At 52.8% G+C, this 21,567-nt stretch overlaps 1 protein-coding gene across 3 annotated transcripts; it reads right to left on the bottom strand.

Annotated features, from left to right (window-relative positions):
• Positions 1–397: 397 nt before the first annotated feature.
• AK4 (adenylate kinase 4) lies at positions 398–15,166 on the bottom strand. 3 transcript variants are annotated; one of them, XM_064454885.1, is made up of 5 exons: positions 14,659–15,166; positions 7,600–7,719; positions 4,977–5,149; positions 4,513–4,631; positions 398–3,173 (listed from the first exon to the last, which is right to left on the bottom strand). In XM_064454885.1, the coding sequence occupies exons 1-5, from the start codon at positions 14,801–14,803 to the stop codon at positions 3,059–3,061; spliced, it is 672 nt and encodes a 223-aa protein (XP_064310955.1). In that variant the 5' UTR covers positions 14,804–15,166; the 3' UTR covers positions 398–3,058. The 3 variants fall into 3 exon arrangements, with proteins under 3 accessions (XP_064310955.1, XP_064310956.1, XP_064310957.1); XM_064454886.1 differs by lacking the exon at positions 14,659–15,166 and adding an exon at positions 14,428–14,569; XM_064454887.1 differs by lacking the exon at positions 14,659–15,166 and adding an exon at positions 13,100–13,611.
• Positions 15,167–21,567: the final 6,401 nt, after the last annotated feature.

The following is a 21,567-nucleotide window of genomic DNA, read 5'->3' on the forward strand; positions in this document are numbered from 1 at the left end:
CTCCATTACTTTTATTAGGGGAAGTTAAATAGGAAAATAAAAACCACTTTATGTGCAACAAGGATGGGAGCGCAGGAGCAACCGGCTTCATCTGCACTGTCAGAACTGGCTTTTTAACTGACATTTTGGTTTATATCAATTAAAGGAGTTGGCTGTAAAGCAGGAACCACCTGGGGGACATCCTTTACTGAGGGATTTTCTTCTGTTTTCAAGTGGGGATGCTCTGACTCCTCTTCTTCCCCCCCTACCCTGGCTCCTACAAAGAAACACCCAGGTCAAAAATGACCTGCTACCTGCAGGCACATCCTGCAGCCTTGGCACAGGGCAAGGGCTTGTGCAGAGCTCAGCTTTCAGCAGAGATCAGGTATAACATAAACAGACACTGCCAGCACAGGGATAAGCAGAAGAAAAAATTTATTTACATCTTTTGACCAGTAACACAGCTGCAGCGATTCGCCAGGAAGAAAACTCCAGGAGGAAAACTCGGCATGATGTGCCAGCAGTGCCGTGCCCCGTGTGCGGGGAGACCCTCCTCCCACCACACAGTATCTTGGGTCAGTATAAAATTGCCTTCGCTTTAGAAAAGGCATGAGATTCACAGTAAAGTACCAAAGGGGAGCACGGTGGGGAAGAAAGGCAAGGAACATATATCGCTTTGGGACCTCATTCCTGCCAGTATTTGGTCTATGAAAATGCATTGTACAACAACTCTTGTAGAAAAATCTATCCCAAGGGCTTGTGCACAGTTGTCGTGTTTCTACATCTACTACAGGACTCAAAGCCTTTAAAACACGTGCTCAGGCAGCTCTCCTGGGACAAAGACATCTGCAAGCCCTGTCCTGCCACTGGGCGCTGCAAGGGGCAAGCCTCTCTGCAGGAGTCATTTTGCAGCAGGAAAGGATGAGACACAAGAGCTAGGCAAGGGAAAGCAGGGAGCAGCCCCCCTGCTCGGCACTTAGCCCCAGCAGAGCCACCCACCGTGACCAGGCTGCTTTTATAGCCTAAAACTCACCTCCCCATCATCTCCTCCCCTCCAGCCCATCACTGGTAGAAAGAAAACAGCGCACACATTTTGGCTATTTCTAGACTTGTGTTTAAAAGTGGCCCAGACCTTCTTCTAAGGGTCATGGGAGAATCTAAAATCTTTCTTAAACAGGATTTCATTGCAGAGTGGAAGATTTCCATCCTCCCAGCCGGGAGCTCTGAGGGGATGGAAAGGCCCCCAGGGACAGCAGTGAAACCTGATGGTCCCTCGGCTCCCACCTGAGAAATTCCCATCCAGAGCGAGATGTGGAGCCCTCCCCTGCTGCCACTGCATCATCGCTTTCACTGGCAGGCAGGCAACGAGCAGGCAGCATGTGAGCAGAGATCCCGCTTGGCAGATGCCCGATGGCTTCTGGCTCCATTATCAGGAGAGCACCAGGGCAAAGCTGCCTCTGACAGAGAGCAAATACCAGGGGCTCCTCTGATAGCTTGAGGATGCTGGTGGCTCAGCAGGGGTAAAAGATTCCTGGAATGTGCTGAAGTTTCACACACGGAGCCTGTGCAACCCTAAAAAAGCAGTCAGCTCTCCCTCTCCTGCCACGGCCACTGTCCAAACAAAAATAAAAGCAGTGACATTTCAGCAACAGAAACTTGCCCAGGCTGCTCTAATTAATCAAATGTGTGTAGGGGACTGACAGCTTTTCTGCCTCCCTGCTGAGCTACCCATAGCAGACTGCAGCATGCTCTGCAAATGCAAGCAGCTTTGTGCAGAGTTCCCAAAAGTTGATGCTAAAATTCAGTGCTTTTTTTTAAACCTTTAAAAATACACATCTTGCTTTTTTCTTAAATATATATTTTATAAAATAAGGCAACTCGAGGAGACAAAAGAACATCCCCATTGCTTAGGTACTGCATCCTACCACCAAAGAGGGTTACAGTACATCCAGAAAAGAAAAGCCACTCCACCTGGCCACAAAGCTCCTGCACAGAAGAGGAGTGACATGCTCAGACAACACTGTAAATCTTGGGGAAATGCCTGGGTATGGCCCTTGGCAGCCCCTGCACACGTCCCAGGGAAAGGAAGGCTCTCACCTATCCAAGGGTTCATGGGGAGGGAGCTGCTTCTGCTGGAGATGCTGCAGCCACAGTAGGTACCGCTTAGGGAACACCTCATCTCCAGGGGATCTCAGGGACAAAGGCAGCACAAAAGATGGAATGACTTGATTTCTCCCCAAAACTGAAGCACACCTTAAAATAAAGCTTTGGGAGAAACTCTTGTAACATGACTGTCTTGTACTATTAGAAACTATAAACAAGGTAAGCACAAAGGAGTGCAACTCATCCCTCAGCACAGATCCTGCTTAGTGTCACAGATCTCATGAAAACTAGACTGTACAGCAGCATTTTATAACAGGGTTTCATCTCTCTCTATGGAAGAAGCACAAGTGCATGTTTTACCTCAAATGTGTTCCCTCTTTTATGTGTATTAATGCTGGAAATGTGATCTTCACATTTCTGAGCTTCGTAGCGTACACTTTCCACGTGTAGCGTACATTTTCCATGTTGCTCACCGTTCCCACTGGGCTAAGTCTTGCTGTTTAGAACTTTATTTCTCTGAGAAATAAATTTAATAGAAAATAATTTATAGGAAAAAAAACAACCTAGAGAGTAATCTGCAGTAAACGGTACTGTAGAGCAATGGGATGGCACACTGTAGGCTCAGAGACTGTGGTTTGTATAGGGGTGGCAGGGACACCATGGCAAGCTCTGTAAACCTGGCATGATCGTTACCCAAGTTTGCAACACTGATCTGTGTGTATACTTGGACCAGAGGCAGGAATACTTCATAGCCTCAAAAGAATAAAAAACCCTTGTTCTAGCAGACTTGACCTTATAAGCAAAGATCTGTTCACCTTGATACTGGCTGTAACCGTGTATCCACCAATGTCACCCAGTACACTCAGGGAAGGGACTTTAGATACTGAACGATTGCCTAATCTGAGCACAGCCCCAGCACCACGCAGAGAAACCAAATCCATGATGGCATTAACTCTTGGTCCTTGGCACAAGCTGCTTAGTTCTCCTCGTCCGAAAGAATAGGTGGTATCTTGCTGGAAAGCAGGGTGTACACGTATGGCCAGATCTTGTTGGTCTCTGTCCCCGAGAAGGAGTGAAGGATGCCCCTGCTCCTGGAAGAGAGATGGAAGGAGAAGTCAGTACCAGGGGTATTTGCAATCCTGAGGACCGGGGTATTAGCAGTCAGGTTGGCCATTGGCAGGAGGCAGCTCGGCCAGGCTGGAAGCTCACTGACGGATGGCTTTTTGGGCAAGAAAAAGGAAATAAAGGAGACGAGCGGCAGCTGCTCCCATCCGCAGCATTCGCTGGGAGGAGTCCGGCTGCACTCGCACAGGGATGAGCCAAACCCAGAAAACCACAAATAATCACATTACCCAGAAGAGCTCCCCCTTGTCACCCTAAAGACCACTCAATCTCTGAAGTGTTTTATGGACATAAATCAGCAGGATTTATTTATGTGCTTAAGCGAGTGGGAAATTCAGGGCCCCAATTCTCCCCCCGCCCCTCCAAGGGCACTTTTGGCCCCCCATGGACCACATCTGCTTTTAAAAATGCTCCCAGGTGCTCGCTCCCTTTCAGTAGTAGATTGCCACCCTATGGCAATCCATCTATTCCCAACTTGGCCAGGGGGCGGCTGCCCAAACTACCAGCAGTGCAGAAGGGACAAGCCCTGAAACATATCTGTGCCCACAGCAGACCCATCCCAGCCAGCCCTGTGGTCTCACCCTTCTCCTGTCCTCTTGCCAATTGCCCTGTACTTCACTAGGGCCTTGGGGCCCTGGACTGATTTTTGGCAGGGTGACTGCACAGCATGTACTGCCCTGGATCTGCACAGCACAGAGCAAATGGATTTGTCTGAAGCAGGGCAGAAAGCGGCTCATGGGTGTGTGCAGGAGAGGAGCTGCTCTCTGCAACATCACCGTCCTCAGACACCTGTAGACCCTTGGCTCGCACAGCGATGGCTCCGCGTGGGCAGGGCTGAGTCTGAGGCATCTCAGAGCTTCTCCATCTCTTGTGCTGGAGGACACTTGCCCAAAAGGAAGCTAAAACTCTTAACTGGTTGGATTTTGTAGCGCTGATGGGCAGCACCTCTGCAAAGCAAAAAGGCTTCCCAACCTGTACAGCGGAGCTGGGGGACAGAAGGGATTTGCAGGTGCCTTTGGCCACAGCCAAAAAATCCCTCCCATCACCAACACTGGCAAAGCCCTTTGTGGAGCTCAGCAAGACAAACAGGAGCTGTGAATTTCTTTACATCCTCATTCCGAACAGGGCCAGGGTTTAGCTGCAATGAAGGGCTGGGCTTTGTGCTGCTAAGTGCAGTGATCTGCCCCCCAGAATCTGCTGGGGGCCATGCCGGAGCTCCTCAGGCTGGACACAGGACTGGCTGGTGGCAACAGCACTTATGCCTGTTTTCACAGCCATGCCATGATTTACTTGCAAGGTCCAACTCACTTGTATAACTCTATCACTGGCTTTGCAGCATCTTTGTATTTTCTGAGCCTGGCAGCAACAGCCTCAGGTTTGTCATCCTCGCGCTGGACCAGTGGCTCGCCTGTCAGGTCATCGATGCCCTGCAAGAAGGCAAACACCATCAAGGGGATGCAGCCACCAGCCCCATCGCCCACACTGCAGCTCCCTGTCATGCAACCACTGCCAAATCCCTCATCCTGCTCCACATCGATTGAGCATCCTTGGATGGCATTTAACATAAATCCCATTTTCCTAATTAACATTTAGCACAACTTCTTCAGGCCAGCTCCCAAGGGCAAAGCCCTCTGGTGCTCAGTGCTTACTACCTGGGATTTCATCCCCAATGCTTTTTTATAATCTCAGCTCACACAGAGAAAGGCTTCTCTGTCCTTCTCCTTCTGTGAATTGCTCCCAGCCACCACCACTGTGATGCTACGAGCTCTTACCTGGACATGGGGAGGATTGAAGTCCATATTGTACACCCTCCCGCTGGCCGGGTGGACCCAGCGGGCACTCAGGCGATCCTTCAGCGTCTCAAAGGGTATGTTTAAGCTGATCACCAGGTCCAGCTTGCAGATCCTGTCCAGCGCCTCAGCTTGCCCCAGTGTGCGAGGAAAACCTGTGCAGCACCAACACAGAAGGGGGCTGTCATGAGAGGCAGGAAAGCAGCAGTGATGGAGCCAAAACCACCCACCCCACAGTCCCGGAGCTGCAAAACCACCATGGCTCCTTGCTATAGCACAAGCGGTGTGAAAGACATGCATCCACCATATGGCCACAATAAAAAATAGCTCCTACAGCACTGACTCCCGAAATATAACATGCGGGTTACCGTGGGCTCATGTTTTCCTGCAAAGTCGTGTCTGGTGCAGGGCTGGTGTCCCTGCACAGGGGCTGGAGGCAAGTAAGAGGGCACAAGCAACAACAAAACACAGATAAATGCTGGAATTACAGAGAAATACCTGAAGGAAACAAAATGCTGGGCACAGATGAGTAAGACACCGCTGGGTTACTTGGGGAGCATCAAGAATATTGTGATGAAATGGTTTGTACAGCCATCACCCAGCTTTCTGAAACCCCCATCCTCTGAAGGTACCGGGCAGTACCTTTTGTTCAGAAAAGCCACCGAGCAGGTGGGAGCATCCGCTCTTGCTGCCGGGCCATAACCAGGGGTGACTCTGCGCCAGTTCCCAATCCAGTTCTCTCTGCTGACAACACCCTTTTCTTCTTTTTTTTTTAAGCTTTTTTTACATCCATAAAACCCTCTAAGACCTCCCAGGCTTTCCCAAGAAGAGTAGTGTTAGCTGAGAGTTTGTCAGGGCATTGGCACAGGGAATGAATTAGCCATTATGAGAAAGAATACATTTAGTCTGTCTTATGAAGTCAAGTCGGTCTGTTATTTATGCTATCAAACGGATCACTTGAAATACATGTGCTTCTTGACACAGAGCTGCTGGAGCGGGGCTCTGACTGCAGCCAATGCTTGCACCCCAGGCAGATTAATGCCCCCAAAATTGGGAGGAAGAATGTGACAGCACAGTACTGCCAGGATCACTGCTGCCTGCATTCAGATTTTAGCTTCAGGGGCAGCCTGCCCCTCACACATCTTGGTATAAGCAGAAGTCAGCATACAAAGCAGGCGGTTCCCAAAATCCTTGTTACCAGCCCATGGCCAGAATTGCTTCTCCCTTGCGGCATCCTCAGCAGGACCTCTGGATGCAAAGCTGTGACGAAACAGGATCTGGTCCCCAGGCCAGACTGCTGGGGGTCATACCACGATAAATCAACATCCCAAGCTGCAAGAACCTGGATCTGAGTGTGTCAGTGCAACCCCCCATGAATGTGTTGAAACACCAGAGTTTTAATACAACAAAATATGTATTTGTTTACACAGTGCTTGTTCCTGTAATATTTGTTACTTGCTGTGTTCCCAGATGAATAAGTGGCATTATGGTTAGAATAATGAAATTTTAATAGCGGGGATTCACAGGCACCTTCAAGGCAGCGTGAACCTACAGGGCCTGAGGTCTCTGACACCCTCCCTGCGAGCCCAGTGGGGTGACACTGCCAGAACCCTGGTGCCAACACTGCCAGACCCCTGGTGTCCGCCTGAGTGAGAAGACCTCGGCTGGACCCCAAGCCCCAGCACAAGCCACCCCTCCTCTGGGGCCACCTTGGGCCATGTGGGGAAGAAGCCCAGCTCCAGTCCACAGCACTAAACCACAGATTTATTTTAGGTGTAAACTATTCTGTATTTTCCTTATCAGGAGCCTGAGAGCTCTCTGAAACCCCAAGTCTGTTATAAATCAACTGGCTCAGTCTTGTCTATGTATTCACTGACTCTTTCAAAGAGCTTCAGCAGACTGACAAAGGAGGGTTTCTCCCCCTACAGCAGCCACGGCCATTTGTCCCTATATGTCACACTTGCCTGTGTCCAACACCGCAGATAAGTGCAACCTGCCAAGCCCTGTCCCATCCCCTAACCAAGCCCCACAGCAATTTCTAGGGCTGCCATTGGCACTCGCCAGCTCCCAGGCCACCAGCAGTGATGCACCACGGCTGCTGGCACACAGCTTCACTGCTGAGGGCTGCAGGAACTTCTGGCGAACCCTCTGCTGCTCCTCTCACCGCTTGCCTTGCCGGTTTGCTCTCAGTGTCTTCTCCACCCATATCTCAGGTGGCTTTCAGGCTTGGGATGAGTAGCTCCTTCCCACACATATGGAGGTGGTAAGAGGCTTTTCTTGGCTTGCCTCCAGCCCCGCTCTCCTTGCTGGCTCTGCTTTATGAGGCACCCATCTCCCTTCCCTGCCTTTCCCTCTCCCTGACGTGTGCCAAGGGCTCAGCTGGACACGCACGTGCTGCTGCTCAGGGCAGAGGGAAGAAACAGCTGCAGGCATATGTCTCTGCCAGCAGACTGGCTCCTGCCTCTCCTCCCATGGCCAGCAGGACCCGCAAAGGCACCTTCTAGTTTTTTTGTCTCCTGGTGCTGCCAAATCATTAGCAGCAAAATAATGTTTTAAAGGGGGCTGGGATTTTCCTGTCCAGAAGGGACACCAGCAGTGCACTCACCATCAAGCAGCCAGTGCTGCTCTTGCCGCTTCTCCAGCTCTGTCATCATCACGCGCGTGATGACGTGGTCCGGCACCAGAAGGCCTCGCTCAAGGTACTGCTTTGCCAAGATGCCAACTTCTGTTCAAAAGAAGAAAAAAAACCACATACACACAAAAAAAAGCGTGACATTTCCGCTTAGAAAATATCTCTCCCCCTCAAATTCTGCCTGTCCTCCCAAACCACTCACTCAGGAGTCTTTTGGCAGCATCCTCTGCTCATAGCTGCTGCTCCTGGTAGTCAGGGGCATGCAGTCCTTTTGGTGCTATAGAAATTGAAACACCTGAAATACCTGAGGTCAGGAACACAGTGAGCACTGGCCAAGCCTACACAGCCCTTCCAGCCAGCTGACAGTCGGAAGGGGGACCGGTGCTGCCCCTGCCACACTGGTCACACACACTGCGTGCTATGCATGAAGCTCCTTTGGTTTTGGAGAAGGCATCAGCGTGGTTACAGGTGACACTGGCATAGATACTAATGCCATGAAGAAACTGGACCAGCTGCAAAGGATGCAGCCAACCTCCACACACCTCTGGTGGTGGGATGGTCACCCCATCCTGGACCACAGATCTGGCCAGCATCCCACTGCCTAGCTCATTGCTTGCTTTAAAGCAATGTCAGTGCCAAATAGAGGATGCTAATAATGCCTATTCCTATATGCACTGAGCCACAGCTGCAACTTCTTCTGCCTTGGAGGTTTCCAGTAAAGCCATGAGGACAAACGATGCATTCGAGCAACGCTTGCAGATCTGGCAGCATTTGGCACAAAGTTTCTGTGTACAACCATCCTCAGGCAAAGATGACATCATCATTTATAAACGATCTGAAGAGGTACAAATTCACCATTTCACATGTGAAATGTGGCAGTAAACAGGCATCACCAGCAAGCTCATGTGAAACCCAAACCTCAAAGCCTTTGTTAAATAGCTGCTGAAAGCAGAAGACAGCTTCCCATCCAAAGGGCTTTAAGACTTCAGAGCCTCAACTTAAGATACGCTCCGATAAGAAAACTATTTCCACGATCAAATCCTTGAGAACATAATTGCAGTGTCACTGCAAGGTAAATATACCTTACCAGGTGCCTGCTGGGTCTCCCCTGCATCGCTCATCTGGAGCCGACTGTGCAGTAGGAGAAGCCAGCGGTGGTTTCTGCACAGGTAACAGTGTGTCTGGATCCACCTTCACAGCAGCCTGGCATCACTCAGGCAGCCACTGCCAGCAGCCACTGCCAGCAGCCAATGTAATAAGGGTTTATTCTGCTTACATTTTTATTGCAGCTGGGGTACAGCAGATGTTACTTGAAGGAGAAATGCAATAAATTCAGTTGCTTCTTATATTACAGTTTGCCTGTGATTTTCTTTCAGCCACTCAGAGACACAAAGAAACTGTTTGGAAAATGCAAATATTCTTTGCCATTGCATATGACAAGTCCTGATCCTGCCACCAGAAGAAGTCCAGCCTTTTCCTCTTGGACCAGGACCCAGTCCAACTAAGACCAGGTCCAGGTCTGACCAGGACCTCTTCTGCTCTCTTCTCACAGCAGCTGAAATAGCATTTTTCACACTAAATGAACAATTTTGCAACTAATTTTTGCAAGAGTTTTGCTGAGGACAGCACATTTTAGCCCTCTCAAAGTATGTGTCCTCTCTGGAAAAAGCCAGAGCCCTGCATTTGGAGGCAGACTCTGGTTTTCCAGACTGCAGCAAGATGTCAGACCAGGCAGGCATGCACACCTGGCCACAGGCTGAATTCTAAGGTGCAGGAGGGATTTTTTAGCAAGATATTCAGTTCCTGGAGAGAGTTCATCTGATCTAACGGGAGAGCATGACGCAGCCTGCATGGATTGCCCAAGGAGCGTGGGACCGGGACATGCACAGGAAACCTCGCAGGCTCCCAAAACGGTCTGTGGATGATGCCTGGCAGGAAAGCAGGGCAGGTCAGGGTTGCCAGTGGAGCCACGCTCCCCATTGGAAACCTGCCTCCGAATGGGGCAGGCAGCAGGCGCTGACTCACCATCCTGCAGGACTGAGTCACTGGACCACCGCACATCCCCCTCCCTCCGCTCCATTAAGGCATTTCAGCTCACCCTGCTGAGCAGCTCTTTGCTCAGAGCCACGGTGACTGCCAGGCACAGCGAGCAGAAAATACCTTTTTTCAATGACAGGTTTTTTGTCACTGCCCAAACGTCGCCAGCACTGCTGGCAGCTCTCCTGCTTGGGGAAGCAAAGGACGCAGGGATGGAAAAAATACATTATGTCTTATGCAACCAGCACAGAGACCTGCTAGGGCATAAATATTATCACATCCGCCTACATTTTTTAATATTTATTCACATGGTCTGCACATTGCCATAGGCTTGCAGGGAATGCACTCACTGGCAGGGCAGAGCTGCTCCCAGGGCAGAGCCCAGCAGCCATGGAGGCTGGAGCTGCAGCAGAAGGTCCTGCTGCCGTCCCAAGTAGGGCTGGCCATCCAAGGGACCGGCTGCTGCTCAGCGGGGCTGCTGGAGCCGGGCCTGATGCTGCAAACCAAAAATACACCAAGAGACAGTTTGTATTTCCAGAAGTCTGGAAATACAGCAGGGGCCCACAGCTCTGCATCATGGAGGCAGCAGTTTTCCCATGCCCCTGCTATGGGTGGACAGCTCTCTACTGCTCTGTGATGGACAACTCCTGCTGCTAGGGATGCTGCTCCTCCATGACCCCATGCATGCTGGGGTGGGGGGAATGCACCGGCACAGGGGAGCATGCACCAGAATGGGTGTGCACACACAGGCATGGGGTGCACATAGCAACATGGGGGGCAGACGCTGGCATTGGGGGAACACACTACCATGGGGGTCAATGCACCAGCACAGGGTGCTGACTGCTTCCAGACAGCTACTGAAGCCCTCCAGCCTCTCCCTCCCTGCTCAGCCTCCTCCAGAGCACCCACAGCACTGCCACCCCTCCTCTCACCAAGGAGTAACGGGCATGTATCGTGCATGAAGGACCTGCAGAGCTGCCCAACCCCCGGCCCCCCAACACTAGTGATGCTCCAGAATGCATCACCCCTGCAGCACAGCCCTGCTCCCAAGGGGTTTCTTCAGGGCAGCCTCTCCAATTTTTACATTTGCCATCCCCTTCCCCGCCTCACCAGCCATCAGCCCCGGAGCCCAACCTCCTCCATACAAGCCCCCCTGGTGAAGTGCTCCCCAGCCACCAGCCAAAGGACAGCAGCGTTTGGGCAGTTCTTCCTGAGCAGGGTGGAAGATGCCAGTCCTTGCCCAGCAGCTCCCTGCAGATCCCAGTCCCATCGCGTGACGAGCTGGAGCTCACCCCTACTGCACTGCACAGCACCTATGCAAGAAGCAAAATCCCCACTGCTATGGCCAGCTGCAGAGAGGGGTTGTAAGCAATGCTCTGCAGTTACTTCAGGTAGCACGGGGCTCCTTAGCCACTACTTGTGCTGCCTGAGCTGGGCCATTGGGTGCTCCCAGCAGTACTGAGCTCCGTGCAAAGTGGCCTCTTGACTCACAGGCTTAATCCCATTAATCTAATGACTGAGTTTAATCCACCCTTTAACGCACCAGATTTCAGACTCTCTGTGGCTTCCCTGACACAACCCTGATCTGCAGCCTCTCTCCTTATCAAAGCAACACTGAGTTACAGCCCTGAGGGTCATCCCCTGCACCAGAGGCCATGAGCAACAAAACAACCACCCAGGATGAGGCAGGATGGGCTGGAGGAGAGGCTGTTCCCAAACACAGTGCTTGGCAGCCCCCAGACCCTGCACAATAACCCCAGACTTTCTACCCTGTGGCACAAACTTCTACAGGATATTGTTATTTAGGCTACAGCAAAGCAATCTGGAGTTAACGGAGAGGAGAAACCCTGGGTGGTTAATAGGGCACCGACTGCAGCTGCCTGTGCACCAGTGCAGTTAAGCTGCAACAACCCCAGCTGGCTGGGGCCAGATGTCACCCCAGTTTTGGGACCCTGGGACCTCTTTCCCAATGCAGATGCCGCATCCAGGGCCCTTGCTCCCACCCCATCCCCGCCAGCAGGATGTCACTTTAGGGACCTGGAGCCTGGTGTGGCTCCAAATTCAGGCCATGACCCACTTGCTGGATGAATAGCGGGGTCCATCTGCAGGGTGGCAGCCAGTGCCGGGGGTAAACTGCTGCAGCCAGAGCATCGCTGCTGCTTCCACACGTAAAGATATAGCACCAACCCTATGGAAAACCAAAGGGCTGGCAGGTTGTGTCTCCTGGGCTCAGCTTCAACAGGCAGCTCAGTCAATGCGTGGCTCTGCCAGTAAAGACCATCACCCATGGGAAAGGCAGGAAGGACTTCAGGACTTGGCCATGCACATCCCGCAACCCCCTTGGCCTCTTTTTTTGTGTCACTTTGGTCAACCCTAACAAATGAAATCCGTCCTGAGGACGGGACAGGAGCCACTTCTCCTTCCAACAAAGCACATTAAAGGGCATGGTGGGATAGACACAAGACCCACGTGTGCCTGGGCAGATGCCGACCCTCAGCCAAAGGCACTGGGAAAAGAAATGTAAGTTGTATTGCAAATTAACTGCCGGGTCCTGCTAAGACTCCGTGGTGCTGCCAACACCAGAGACAACCACCTGGCTACCAGGGCAAGTTTGGGCCAAGGAAATTGCTCGCCACCCTCCATCACTCCTGCCTAGCACCAAAACCACAGTTTTGGAGATCTTAAAAACTCCCTTTCTGCAAAGCAGCCACTTAGCTAAGCCAGACATTAATTAACAGACAAATGTGCAGCACTGGATGTACTTGTAGAGTCACTGTAGCAAAACTTCAAACACTTCAGCAGCAGCCGTGCCTTCAGCTGCTTCACTCAGCTGCAAAGTGAAGTCCTGGTTCCCCGAGACTGCTGACACAGGCACTGAGCCGGGTGTGCTCTCCATGCCAGGCAGCTCGGGCTTCCTCCGGAGGCTGGAGTCCTCCGCGCCGCCTGAGCCTGAACCCTGCAGCCATGCCTACTTTACATCTTGCAACAGCAAGCAGGAAAACCCCCTGTGCTTCGACGCCTGCTTGCCATCCTTGGACCGAGATTACTCTATAAACACCAGACTGATGGGTCCCTTTGGCATGATTCTGTAAGGCAACTGTCTGTATCAAAGGGCCCCAACTCCCCTAAAATGCAAAGCCAGTGGCGCAGATGATAAACTCAGGAGGACAGTCTACTTCCAACTAGTTTCCCCTGGAGCTCGCACACTGCAGCACCGTCATGTAACAGCTTGTCCAAAGCAAATAGCAAAAAAAAAAAAAGCAAATAGCTGCAGTTTACTCAGAGCTGTAACCAGAGGCTGAGTCAAAGGTGGGACCTGAACATCACGCCAGCTGTACCAAACTAAGGCTGATTTACTTCTGAGTAATTTTACCCACATTTGACAATGTTGTTTCCTTTGAGAAACTGAATTTACCCGATGCGCTTTGGGAAATACCTTCTGCTAACTCCATTCAGCCCCTTCTTCCTCCTTGGGTGATCCCAGAGAAACTCTACAGCAAGAATATGAACAGAAATATACAACCCAGGAAAGCCGCTTGTTTAAACCTTGATTGTGCAAGCTCCTGGGTGGGCACGCAGTCTCACTGCACTGCCCCGCTCCTGCACGCTGTGCTTCTGCTTGCTTTTCGCCCAGGCATTTTGCCCTTTAGCCAAAGCAGTCATCGGGATTTTCCTAATTTTGAGTCTCCCTCCAAAGGAAATATCATTGTCCTTTTTATTTATAAAAGGAAATCTGGATATTTTTAAATGACTGACCAGCACAGGGCTGTGCGCAATGCCCCTGCCAGAACACACAGCTGTCCAAAACTTTACTCTCCCTTTTTTTCCTCCCTCTTTTTCGTGCCCTTCTAAAAAGGGAAATAACTTCTGGGTTCTCTCAGCTTGTTTTGTATCGATGCTGGTTTACCGTTTCTCTGCCCTGTGAGTCAGCTTCCCCTCTGGGTCACTCTTTCACACATTAGCAGAGGAGAGAAGGGGTTGTTGGAAAAACACTACCTAATGGCAGCTGTAGAGGAACCCGAGCACAAGCTGGGGTGCAGCACGCCCGCTCCCGAGCCTGGCTGGAGCCAGGGAGCATCTCACCAGACGACAGCGCTGCCTGGGCCACAAATACGGCAAAGACCATCAGTTCTCCCAAGGGCCTTGGACATGGGTGTCAAACATGGGATGTGCAGGAGCAGAGAGCCACTGAGGCAAGGCCGTGCTCCTGCAGGCAGGGTTTGCCCTGCCGAGGGGCTGCCCGCCTCACCCTCTGCCTCAAGCCCTAAAAAGCCGTGTCTCAGGGGGTGACCTGTGCAGTGTGGGTGCTGCCGCCCACCTCCTCCACCTCTCTGATTTCTGGAAGGGAGTTTCACAAGGAGCGGGGGAGACACACCAGCGCCCTGTAACACCCCACCGCCCTTGCCGCAGGGGCTGGCACAGCACAGCACATCACGGCATCGCCCCCAGCCACAGCACCTCGTGGCCCACAGCAATCTTCGCAGTGGGTTTCCCCGTGGAGGAACGCACGTTCCCAGTCCAGCCCTCCCACCGTGGGTGTCGCAAAGCGCAGAGCGTACCAGCACTTCAGCCACCTGCTGTCCACGGCTCTGCAGTTTTTACCCTGTTCCTGTACAACCACCTGAGGCAGAATGAAGTTATTAATAACACGCGACCTATGTCCCCGGACGCCACTGTTAACCGTTGGTGCACAAGCAGGCGGGTTATTCATACGGGCTTTTTCGGAGCCGTGCCCACCCAGTGCAGAATGAAACTATTACATACCCACAGCATTGGATCCCACTTTCATTGGGCAGCTCCATGAGCTCAGGCTGGAGGGAAAGGGCGATGAATGAGCTGTGCCAACCCCACGGAAAGATATACCTGCGGCGTATCTGGGGAGGTCCCCCATCTCTATCCCATCTCCATCCCCGCCGCGTCGAGGATGCCCGGGACAGGAGACCCCCGCCCCGATCCCCGCCGCCCCCCCGACGGGGCGGCACCACGGGCACTCACCGCCGCCCCCGCAGAGGCTCTCCCGCAGGAATTGGCCGCTGGAGAGGTGCTGGAGCCCGAAGCTGCGGGCGATCCTCTCGCACATCGTCCCCTTGCCGGAGCCGGGGGGACCCAGCACCACCGCCCGCAGTAGCTTAGAGGCCATGGCCGGCGGCCGGAGTCCGGGCCGGCTCCCCGCGGGGCAGGACAGCGCGTCTGACGGCCCCGCCGCCGGCCGAGCCGCGCCGCCCGCCCCGCATCCAGCCGCCGCCGCGGCCCGTACACATCAGCAGGGCGGGGGGAGCACCGGCAAACCCCGGCCGCGCCGCCCGCCCGCCCCCTCGGGCCGCGGCACCCTGGGACTTGTAGTCCCGGAGCCCGCCCGCCCCGGGCCGCGGCCCGACGGGGCTCCCCGTCGCACGGCCCGCCCCGAGGGCCTCCGGCGGAGCGGGGGACTGCGACTGGGGGCCCGGAGGCCGGGCTGAAGGTTGTACAGAGCCAGCCGGCGGCACGGGCGGCTCCTGGGGCGGCGGGGCACGTCCCGCACGGCCACCACGCCGGCGCCGCGGCGGGGGCGGGCCGTGACTCCAGGCACACGCGGCCGTGCCCGCACACAGCCGGACGGGCCGTTTGGGGCTGCGGCCACGGTCGCGCACACGCGGGCGGCGAAGGCAGAGCCTGCAGGCGCGGTCTGTGAACATTCAGCCTGCAAAGGCACGGCCTGCAAAGGCAGTCTGCAGACGTGCAGCCTGCAAACGCGCAACCTGCAGACGTACAGCCTGAAAAATGCACAACCTGCAGACGCAGCCTGCTCCCGCGCGGCTTGCAAGCGCACCACCCGCAGGCGCACGGCCCGCCACGTTCACGCGGGCTGCTCAAAGCTGGTGACAATGAGTGGGGACGCTCCTTGCACTGCCCTGGAACGCGGTGCTGCTGTGGGTATGCGTATGCGCGCGCGTGCGTGCGTGCGCGGCCCCACGCGAGACACCACCGATGGCGCGAGGTCCCCGCGGGACGCGGCAGGGCTGTGGATCCACGGGGGCGGCCTGGGGTGTGCAGGAGTACGTGCCCACCCCCCTATGCCTCACGGCGCGTCCCTGCGCACCACCGTGACGGCGGCTGCGCGTGCCCCGCGCCGCGTCCCACCCCACCCCGCCCGCGCACCGCCGCGCCCGCGCGCCCCTCCCCGCCCCCGGAAGCGCCCGTCACATGGCCGCGCGGCGCTGCCATAAACACGCCAAGATGGCGGCCTTCACGCCGCCAGCCCGTGCTGCGTCATGCCGCCCCCGGCCCCGCCGGGCTCCGCGCCCGCAGGTGGGTCCGGCCCCGGGCCCGGGCCTGGCCCCGCACCGGCCCCCGCGCCGGCCCGGCAGCGCGCCGCCCGCCCGCCGGCCGGGGGGAGCGGGGGGCCGGGGCGCGGCGCTCCCCCGTTGCGCACTATTATTTTCCGGGCGGGCGGCGGTGTTTACGCGGGCGGGGCCTGCCGCCGCCGCCGCGGGGGTGCGGCCGCCCGCCGGGCCCCGCCGAGGCCGCGGGAGGAGCGGGGCCGAAGGCGCCGGCCCTTCCTCGGGTGGCTTCCATCGCTCCGGACGGACGGAGGACGGCGAGTGGGGCGAGGGGAGCGGGGTGGGCGAGGCGGGGACTGGGCCGGTCCCCGGCCTCCCGGCGCGGCGGGGGCGAGGGGACAGGAGCGGGGGCTGGGGGGGCTCTGTGGGAGCGGTCTGCTGGCGGTGGCTCCATCCCATCCCATCCGTCCCGCGGCCGTGTTGCCAAGGCTGCCGCCTGCCCCCTGGTTTCAGGTAACGTGCTTCGGGAAGCGCCGTCGAAGGAAAGAAAGTTGGGAGGGATCAGCTGTGGCGATCCGGGGACCTGCCGGCGACCCTTGTTTCTCCCAGCCTCCCCCCTCCTCAAGCACAGCCCCTGTCCCCGTCGTCGAAGCCGCGTAATCGCTTGTCAGGCCGTTGCATCCTTGTAACTTGCTGTTTGTTTTCTTCCCCTTCAGACTTCTACAGGTTTTTGTTAAAATCGTGCTAATCAAGATGGAAGTCTGGTTTGCTACCTGTGCACTTTATAAGCCTCTGCAGAGGCAGGGCTAGAGTGGCTTGTAGTAGCCTAAAGATACCTGACCTGTGCATAGGGGTGGGGATCACAAGCCTTGCAGATTGTGGTCAGGGCACATCAGCAATTCTGTTAGTGTGAGAGAATCTTGGTTCATATGAAACAAGTTTAAAAAATACATAGAATCGCCAGCCCCAGAGGAGCAGGAGGTGGAACCAGAGTTTAAAAAACAGCCAGACGAACTTAGAAGGCTTTCAAAAGCGAGAACTGGCAGCAAACACTGGAAACTAGAGGTTTTTTTTAAAAAAAGTGTTTGGAAATACCCAATGCCTTAGCAATACCAAGAACAAAAACGCATACTAGACTCCAAAACTGATGTGGGTTTTTCTTAAAAAGGGCGTTCTTCAGATAATAATGGGGAGTCATGCTTTTTGCATCGAGTCTGTGTATCTTTAGTCTGACTGAAGCAAAGGAAAAATGAGCATGTGCATGTTAGGTGCAAGGAAACAAACCATGTTTGTAGTGGAGTAAGAACTAGATCCTCTCTAGAGAAAATGGCATCACCCTTTAGAATATGTGCGTAACTCGAACAGTCTTTGTGCCAGAGGGTGCTGGGGAGGGATTGTTCACCTTTGAGGTCATGTATCTTCTCCCTTTAAATAGCTTAATAGTAACTGTTGGAGCACGGATTAAAATCTTGAAACAGAGGTCAGGGCATACTTGAACTATAAAATAGCGATCCTTCTCTCATTGCTTCAGCCGATGAAATGTAGGACTCCTGATCCTTTTTTTTATGCCATTCTACTGAGATCAGTAGAATTCTTCTTCTGGAATAGTAGTGGTGGTATAAAAATGCTTCAAAGTGAGAGCCAATGGTTCATCAGTTGCGCAGCTTCCTTCCTTTTCAAAAGTCACCATTGTACATACAGAATTTATTAATATTTTACCAAGTTTTTTGGTTTTTTCTAGCAACAGTGGATTCTTTAATGATTAATCTACAAATGGTGGTAAATCTGCTTGTTTTAGGGTATATGTTTAAGTCATCCGTGTTGTCTTATGTCAGTATTGCGTAATCTGTTGACTGTCCCCTTTTTATGTAATGTATGTTTGTAGTTTAAGATGTACAAGTATTTTTTTTCCACTGCGTGCTTCTCCTCAGATATTTTATGTTTGTCTCTCCATTGCCCTCTTGAGTTAAAAACTTGTAAGACACGATTTTGATAGCTGGATCAAGTTGAGTGTTACATGTTTCTTTTTTAAAAACAGTCTCCCTAACATCTCAGGACATGCTCTTTTCCAGGTAAGTTATTTAGAATGTTACACCACTTCCGGAGTTTCTGCTTCCTCCTGGTAGAAATGTGAAAGCAATTTGTACCGGTGAAGTCCATCAACATCATAAGTAAACTTTTTGTAAAAAAACTGAGTAATGCATTAACTTTTACTATGTAAAACCACTGTGTTTTTTAAACGCATTTCAGGATTCAGTGTGTTTGATTCCTGTAACCAAAGGGGGGGTGTGTGGGGTGTAGAAATAGTTCCATGATCTTTTCAGCAATGTCTGTTTTTAGTGAAGGAAAAATGAAAAAGGGGGTGTAGAATACAGGTTGGCGTAAGCTTATAATTTAAGTAGTTTGCAGTGGAATTGTTTATTTCACAATTTTGTATTTGGAGCCTATGACTAAAAAAGGCCAGCTGCATACTTGAAGCACCTCAACCCTCTTCTGCTTGCTCCAGCTGCAGTCCCTTGTGAACTCAGCTGGCTGACTGGCATTGGGTGCTGTTCCTGTTGAAGCCATCAGTAGGCATAGGAACGGGTGTCTGCGACGCTGGCTCCAGAAGCACATGTGACAAACTCTGATTAAGCCCAGCTGAATGTGTTTGCAGTGCTGTAAAATTCCACCGCCTGCCAGCCTGCTCTGCTGGTGAAAGCCTGGCAGGCCCAGTGCAGTATGCAGCGTGGTCACGGTGTGGTGCTACCTTCGTGCTTGTGCTGTTAGTGATCCTGCTCCTCAGCTGTCGCAAGCCATATAGCTCCATTAACTTACCTGGCGCTCTGCCATTATACCCACTGACTGTCTGGTTCATGACATTCACTACTTAGCAGCATTTGGTTTATGCTACTTACCTCCAGTGTATTTAAGGGGGAAAGACGGGTTCCCCTGTTCTCTCAGATGATCTCTGTAGAGTGGTTAGTTACCCTTTCTCCATCAAATCAAGCATTGGTGGATTTGGCCAGAAGAAGCTACTACTTAACACTTTGAGCTGCATTGCAGAAGCCACTGTAGTCATTAAGATAGGACTAATTATCTGGATGATTTTATGGACTTAAACCTCAGATGCAAAGCCACATCTGTTAAATGCTCTTGAGCCTTTCACCCGGCAGCTGGGCAGTGGTTTTGACACCCATGAGGGATGAGACGGAGGATGTGCCTGCTGGGCTCGGCAGTGTTGCAGAGGGGCCGCAATGACTGACAGGCTGCCCTGGCTCAGTTATCACAGTGCTGATGCTGTCTCTTGTAAAGGTACAGTACTGTGATAACTGAAGGATGGCAGCCATCTGAGCTTCATGGGGTCCCACGTCGCCCATTCTCTGTGCCCCCCCCCCCCCAGGGACTGATGGACTGATGCACATACAGCGCAGCGTCCTGCTGAAGTGGAGTGTACTCATTTTTAAATGTAGCCTATTACATAAAGGTCAACAGTTAAGAAAATTTATGTTTTATTTGAATAAAATATTATACTTTATTGAGAGTTGGCCTGCTAATTGACTGTTTTGCCTTGGAAGGTCTTCCAGAAATGCTGTGTTTTGGAAAGCTTCAAAAATGGTTCAGAAAGCACGGTCCTGTGCAGCATGGTGAAGTATGAAAGCGCAGTGGGGCGGGACAATGGGTAGTACTTGGTACCAGAAAAAACCAGAAGTTATTCTGTAGCAGTACAGAAAACAAAGCCCTTTTTAGGCACTTCTTAATATTTCTTGTTAAAGATATCGCAGTCTTGGCTAACTAGTCTCCTAACTAATTTTTTTTACGTGTCAATACGTGGAACAGAGGGTGGGCCGCAGGTTGTTTTGCAGTCCGGCCAGTGCGCTGGGGCGATGGAGCCGCTTGCGCTAAGCGCAGTGGGTTGCTGGTGTTGCAGCCGGTACAGCCCCCTGCAGGGGTTGCCTGGGGCTTCTCTGCCCTGCTGAGGGGGGGACTGCGGGTTTCCCGGGTAACTTTTGTACCAATGTCATCAAAGTACCTAGAAACGCCGAGGTTTTTCAGGGAACCTGCTCTTGGCCGAGGCTGTTACCTGTGGGTTTTGTGCCACGCGAATTAGATCGCGCTGAGGGTTAATCTGTCCCTTCCTCGGCGGCTCCGGGCAGGCGCAGGAATGCGGAGCCAGGCTGCAGTGCTGGGACGCGACGGCAGAGGGGGCCCGTGCGCCAGGTTGTGTTGGGGAGTGTGAAATCCGAGGATTTTTGTGTAAAAGCAGCAGAGACCTGCAGACATGTTAGTGCGGTGCCTGTTCCCCAGATTCCCTCCGAAGAAGTGTATGCTCTCAGGCTGTGGAGGCTGAAGGCTGATGCAGCAATTTCCAGAGATCACAATTTATTCTTGATACTGATGCTGAGTATGGTCATTAACCCAGTGGGGTTTAGAAAACTCTTCCATCTGGACTGGATGATTCACGATTGTCCAGGGCCTTGCCCTGTGCTCCCCTGCACAGCCCTGGCTTCTGCTCACTGCACTGGGGAGAGGATGGGGATTAGCTCAACCAACGGTCTGCTCTAAGATGGCAATTTGGATGGTTTGTTATTTCTCTGATCTTTACTGGAAGGCGTTTCTGCCAGACTGCTGCTGGCTATGTCCATGGGCCCAGATGGGGTCAGTGCTGTACAGCCGTGATGGAACACTTTGCCAGTGTGTGTCACTTATACAGGGGAAATTATTACTGGTGTTATGGTAGCAGCTTGAGTCTGTTTCTGGAGGAGGACTCTATTATACTAGAAACTCTGCAAATGATAAAAAAGACATCCTGCTACCAAGAGTTTAAGTTCTAGTTAGATTAAAATCTGAGCAGAGTCAACCCTCAGCTTCTTCTCTGCCTCTTTCCGAAGTCTGCAGGGACCCCCTGACCTGGGCAGAAATACACTCAACCCAGAAAGGAGAGGTGGTCATCTCCCACAGTGCAGGGCTGTGGCTATCCCTGGCTGTATGACAGCAACTTGCCTGCATTCCTCCTTCGCATGCCATGCCATGCTCCTGTTTTGGTTACAGGATGAACAGGAGAGAAGAGAACCTGTGGGATCTTGTGGGTGGGGTGGCCAGCTTACAGGCTGGCCAGGGCTGGGTTTCATCTCTTTTTAGCTGTTTCTGTTGTCGTTTTAGGATGCAGCAGGTCCTCAGGGTATATGCACCCCCTTTCTTGGGATGAAGGCAAGTGGCAGAGAAGTTTGAAGCTGGAAGTAGTGTGGTGTTCAGCCAGGTCCTCCCAGTGTTGCCCCAAGGATGGCTTTGGGTGTTCACTGATGAATACAGTCAGTGTGCTGACTCGTACTAGAAATCGAAAAGTTCTTGTCCTTTCCAGGGGAAATAAGATAACTGCTCAGAGGCAGAGACAAGATTTATTATGGACCAGGTCCAAAGAATAAGGTTCCTTACCTGCCAAGCCTTGGGTCAAATTTGGGGGTTAATGACCAACCTGGGTCATTTAGTGGGACATGCAGCAAAGCTGCTAGCTGTATACTGTAGCGCATGTCAAGTACTGGTAGAAGAGAGCAAGAAGCCTGTTCAAATGACATGTGCTTCTGGCTTCAGATTGTGATTCTTGTTTCCTGTTATAACAAGTACAGCTTCAAGCTCTGGCATGGGACAGGAACTGAAACGCTGT

Source organism: Phalacrocorax carbo, chromosome 6 (genome assembly GCF_963921805.1).
Source record: "Phalacrocorax carbo chromosome 6, bPhaCar2.1, whole genome shotgun sequence".
Lineage (NCBI taxonomy): Eukaryota > Metazoa > Chordata > Aves > Suliformes > Phalacrocoracidae > Phalacrocorax > Phalacrocorax carbo.

What these genes read in the sequence shown, in the direction of transcription:
- AK4 (XM_064454885.1), bottom strand. Translation starts at nt 14,803, where the DNA reads ATGGCCTCTAAGCTACTGCGGGCGGTGGTGCTGGGTCCCCCCGGCTCC. An exon ending in GAGCCTCTGCGGGGGCGGCG is followed by an intron (nt 7,720 to 14,658) that starts GTGAGTGCCCGT and finishes TCTTTTGAACAG; the next exon opens with AAGTTGGCATCTTGGCAAAG. An exon ending in TCAATCCTCCCCATGTCCAG is followed by an intron (nt 4,632 to 4,976) that starts GTAAGAGCTCGT and finishes GCCTTCTTGCAG; the next exon opens with GGCATCGATGACCTGACAGG.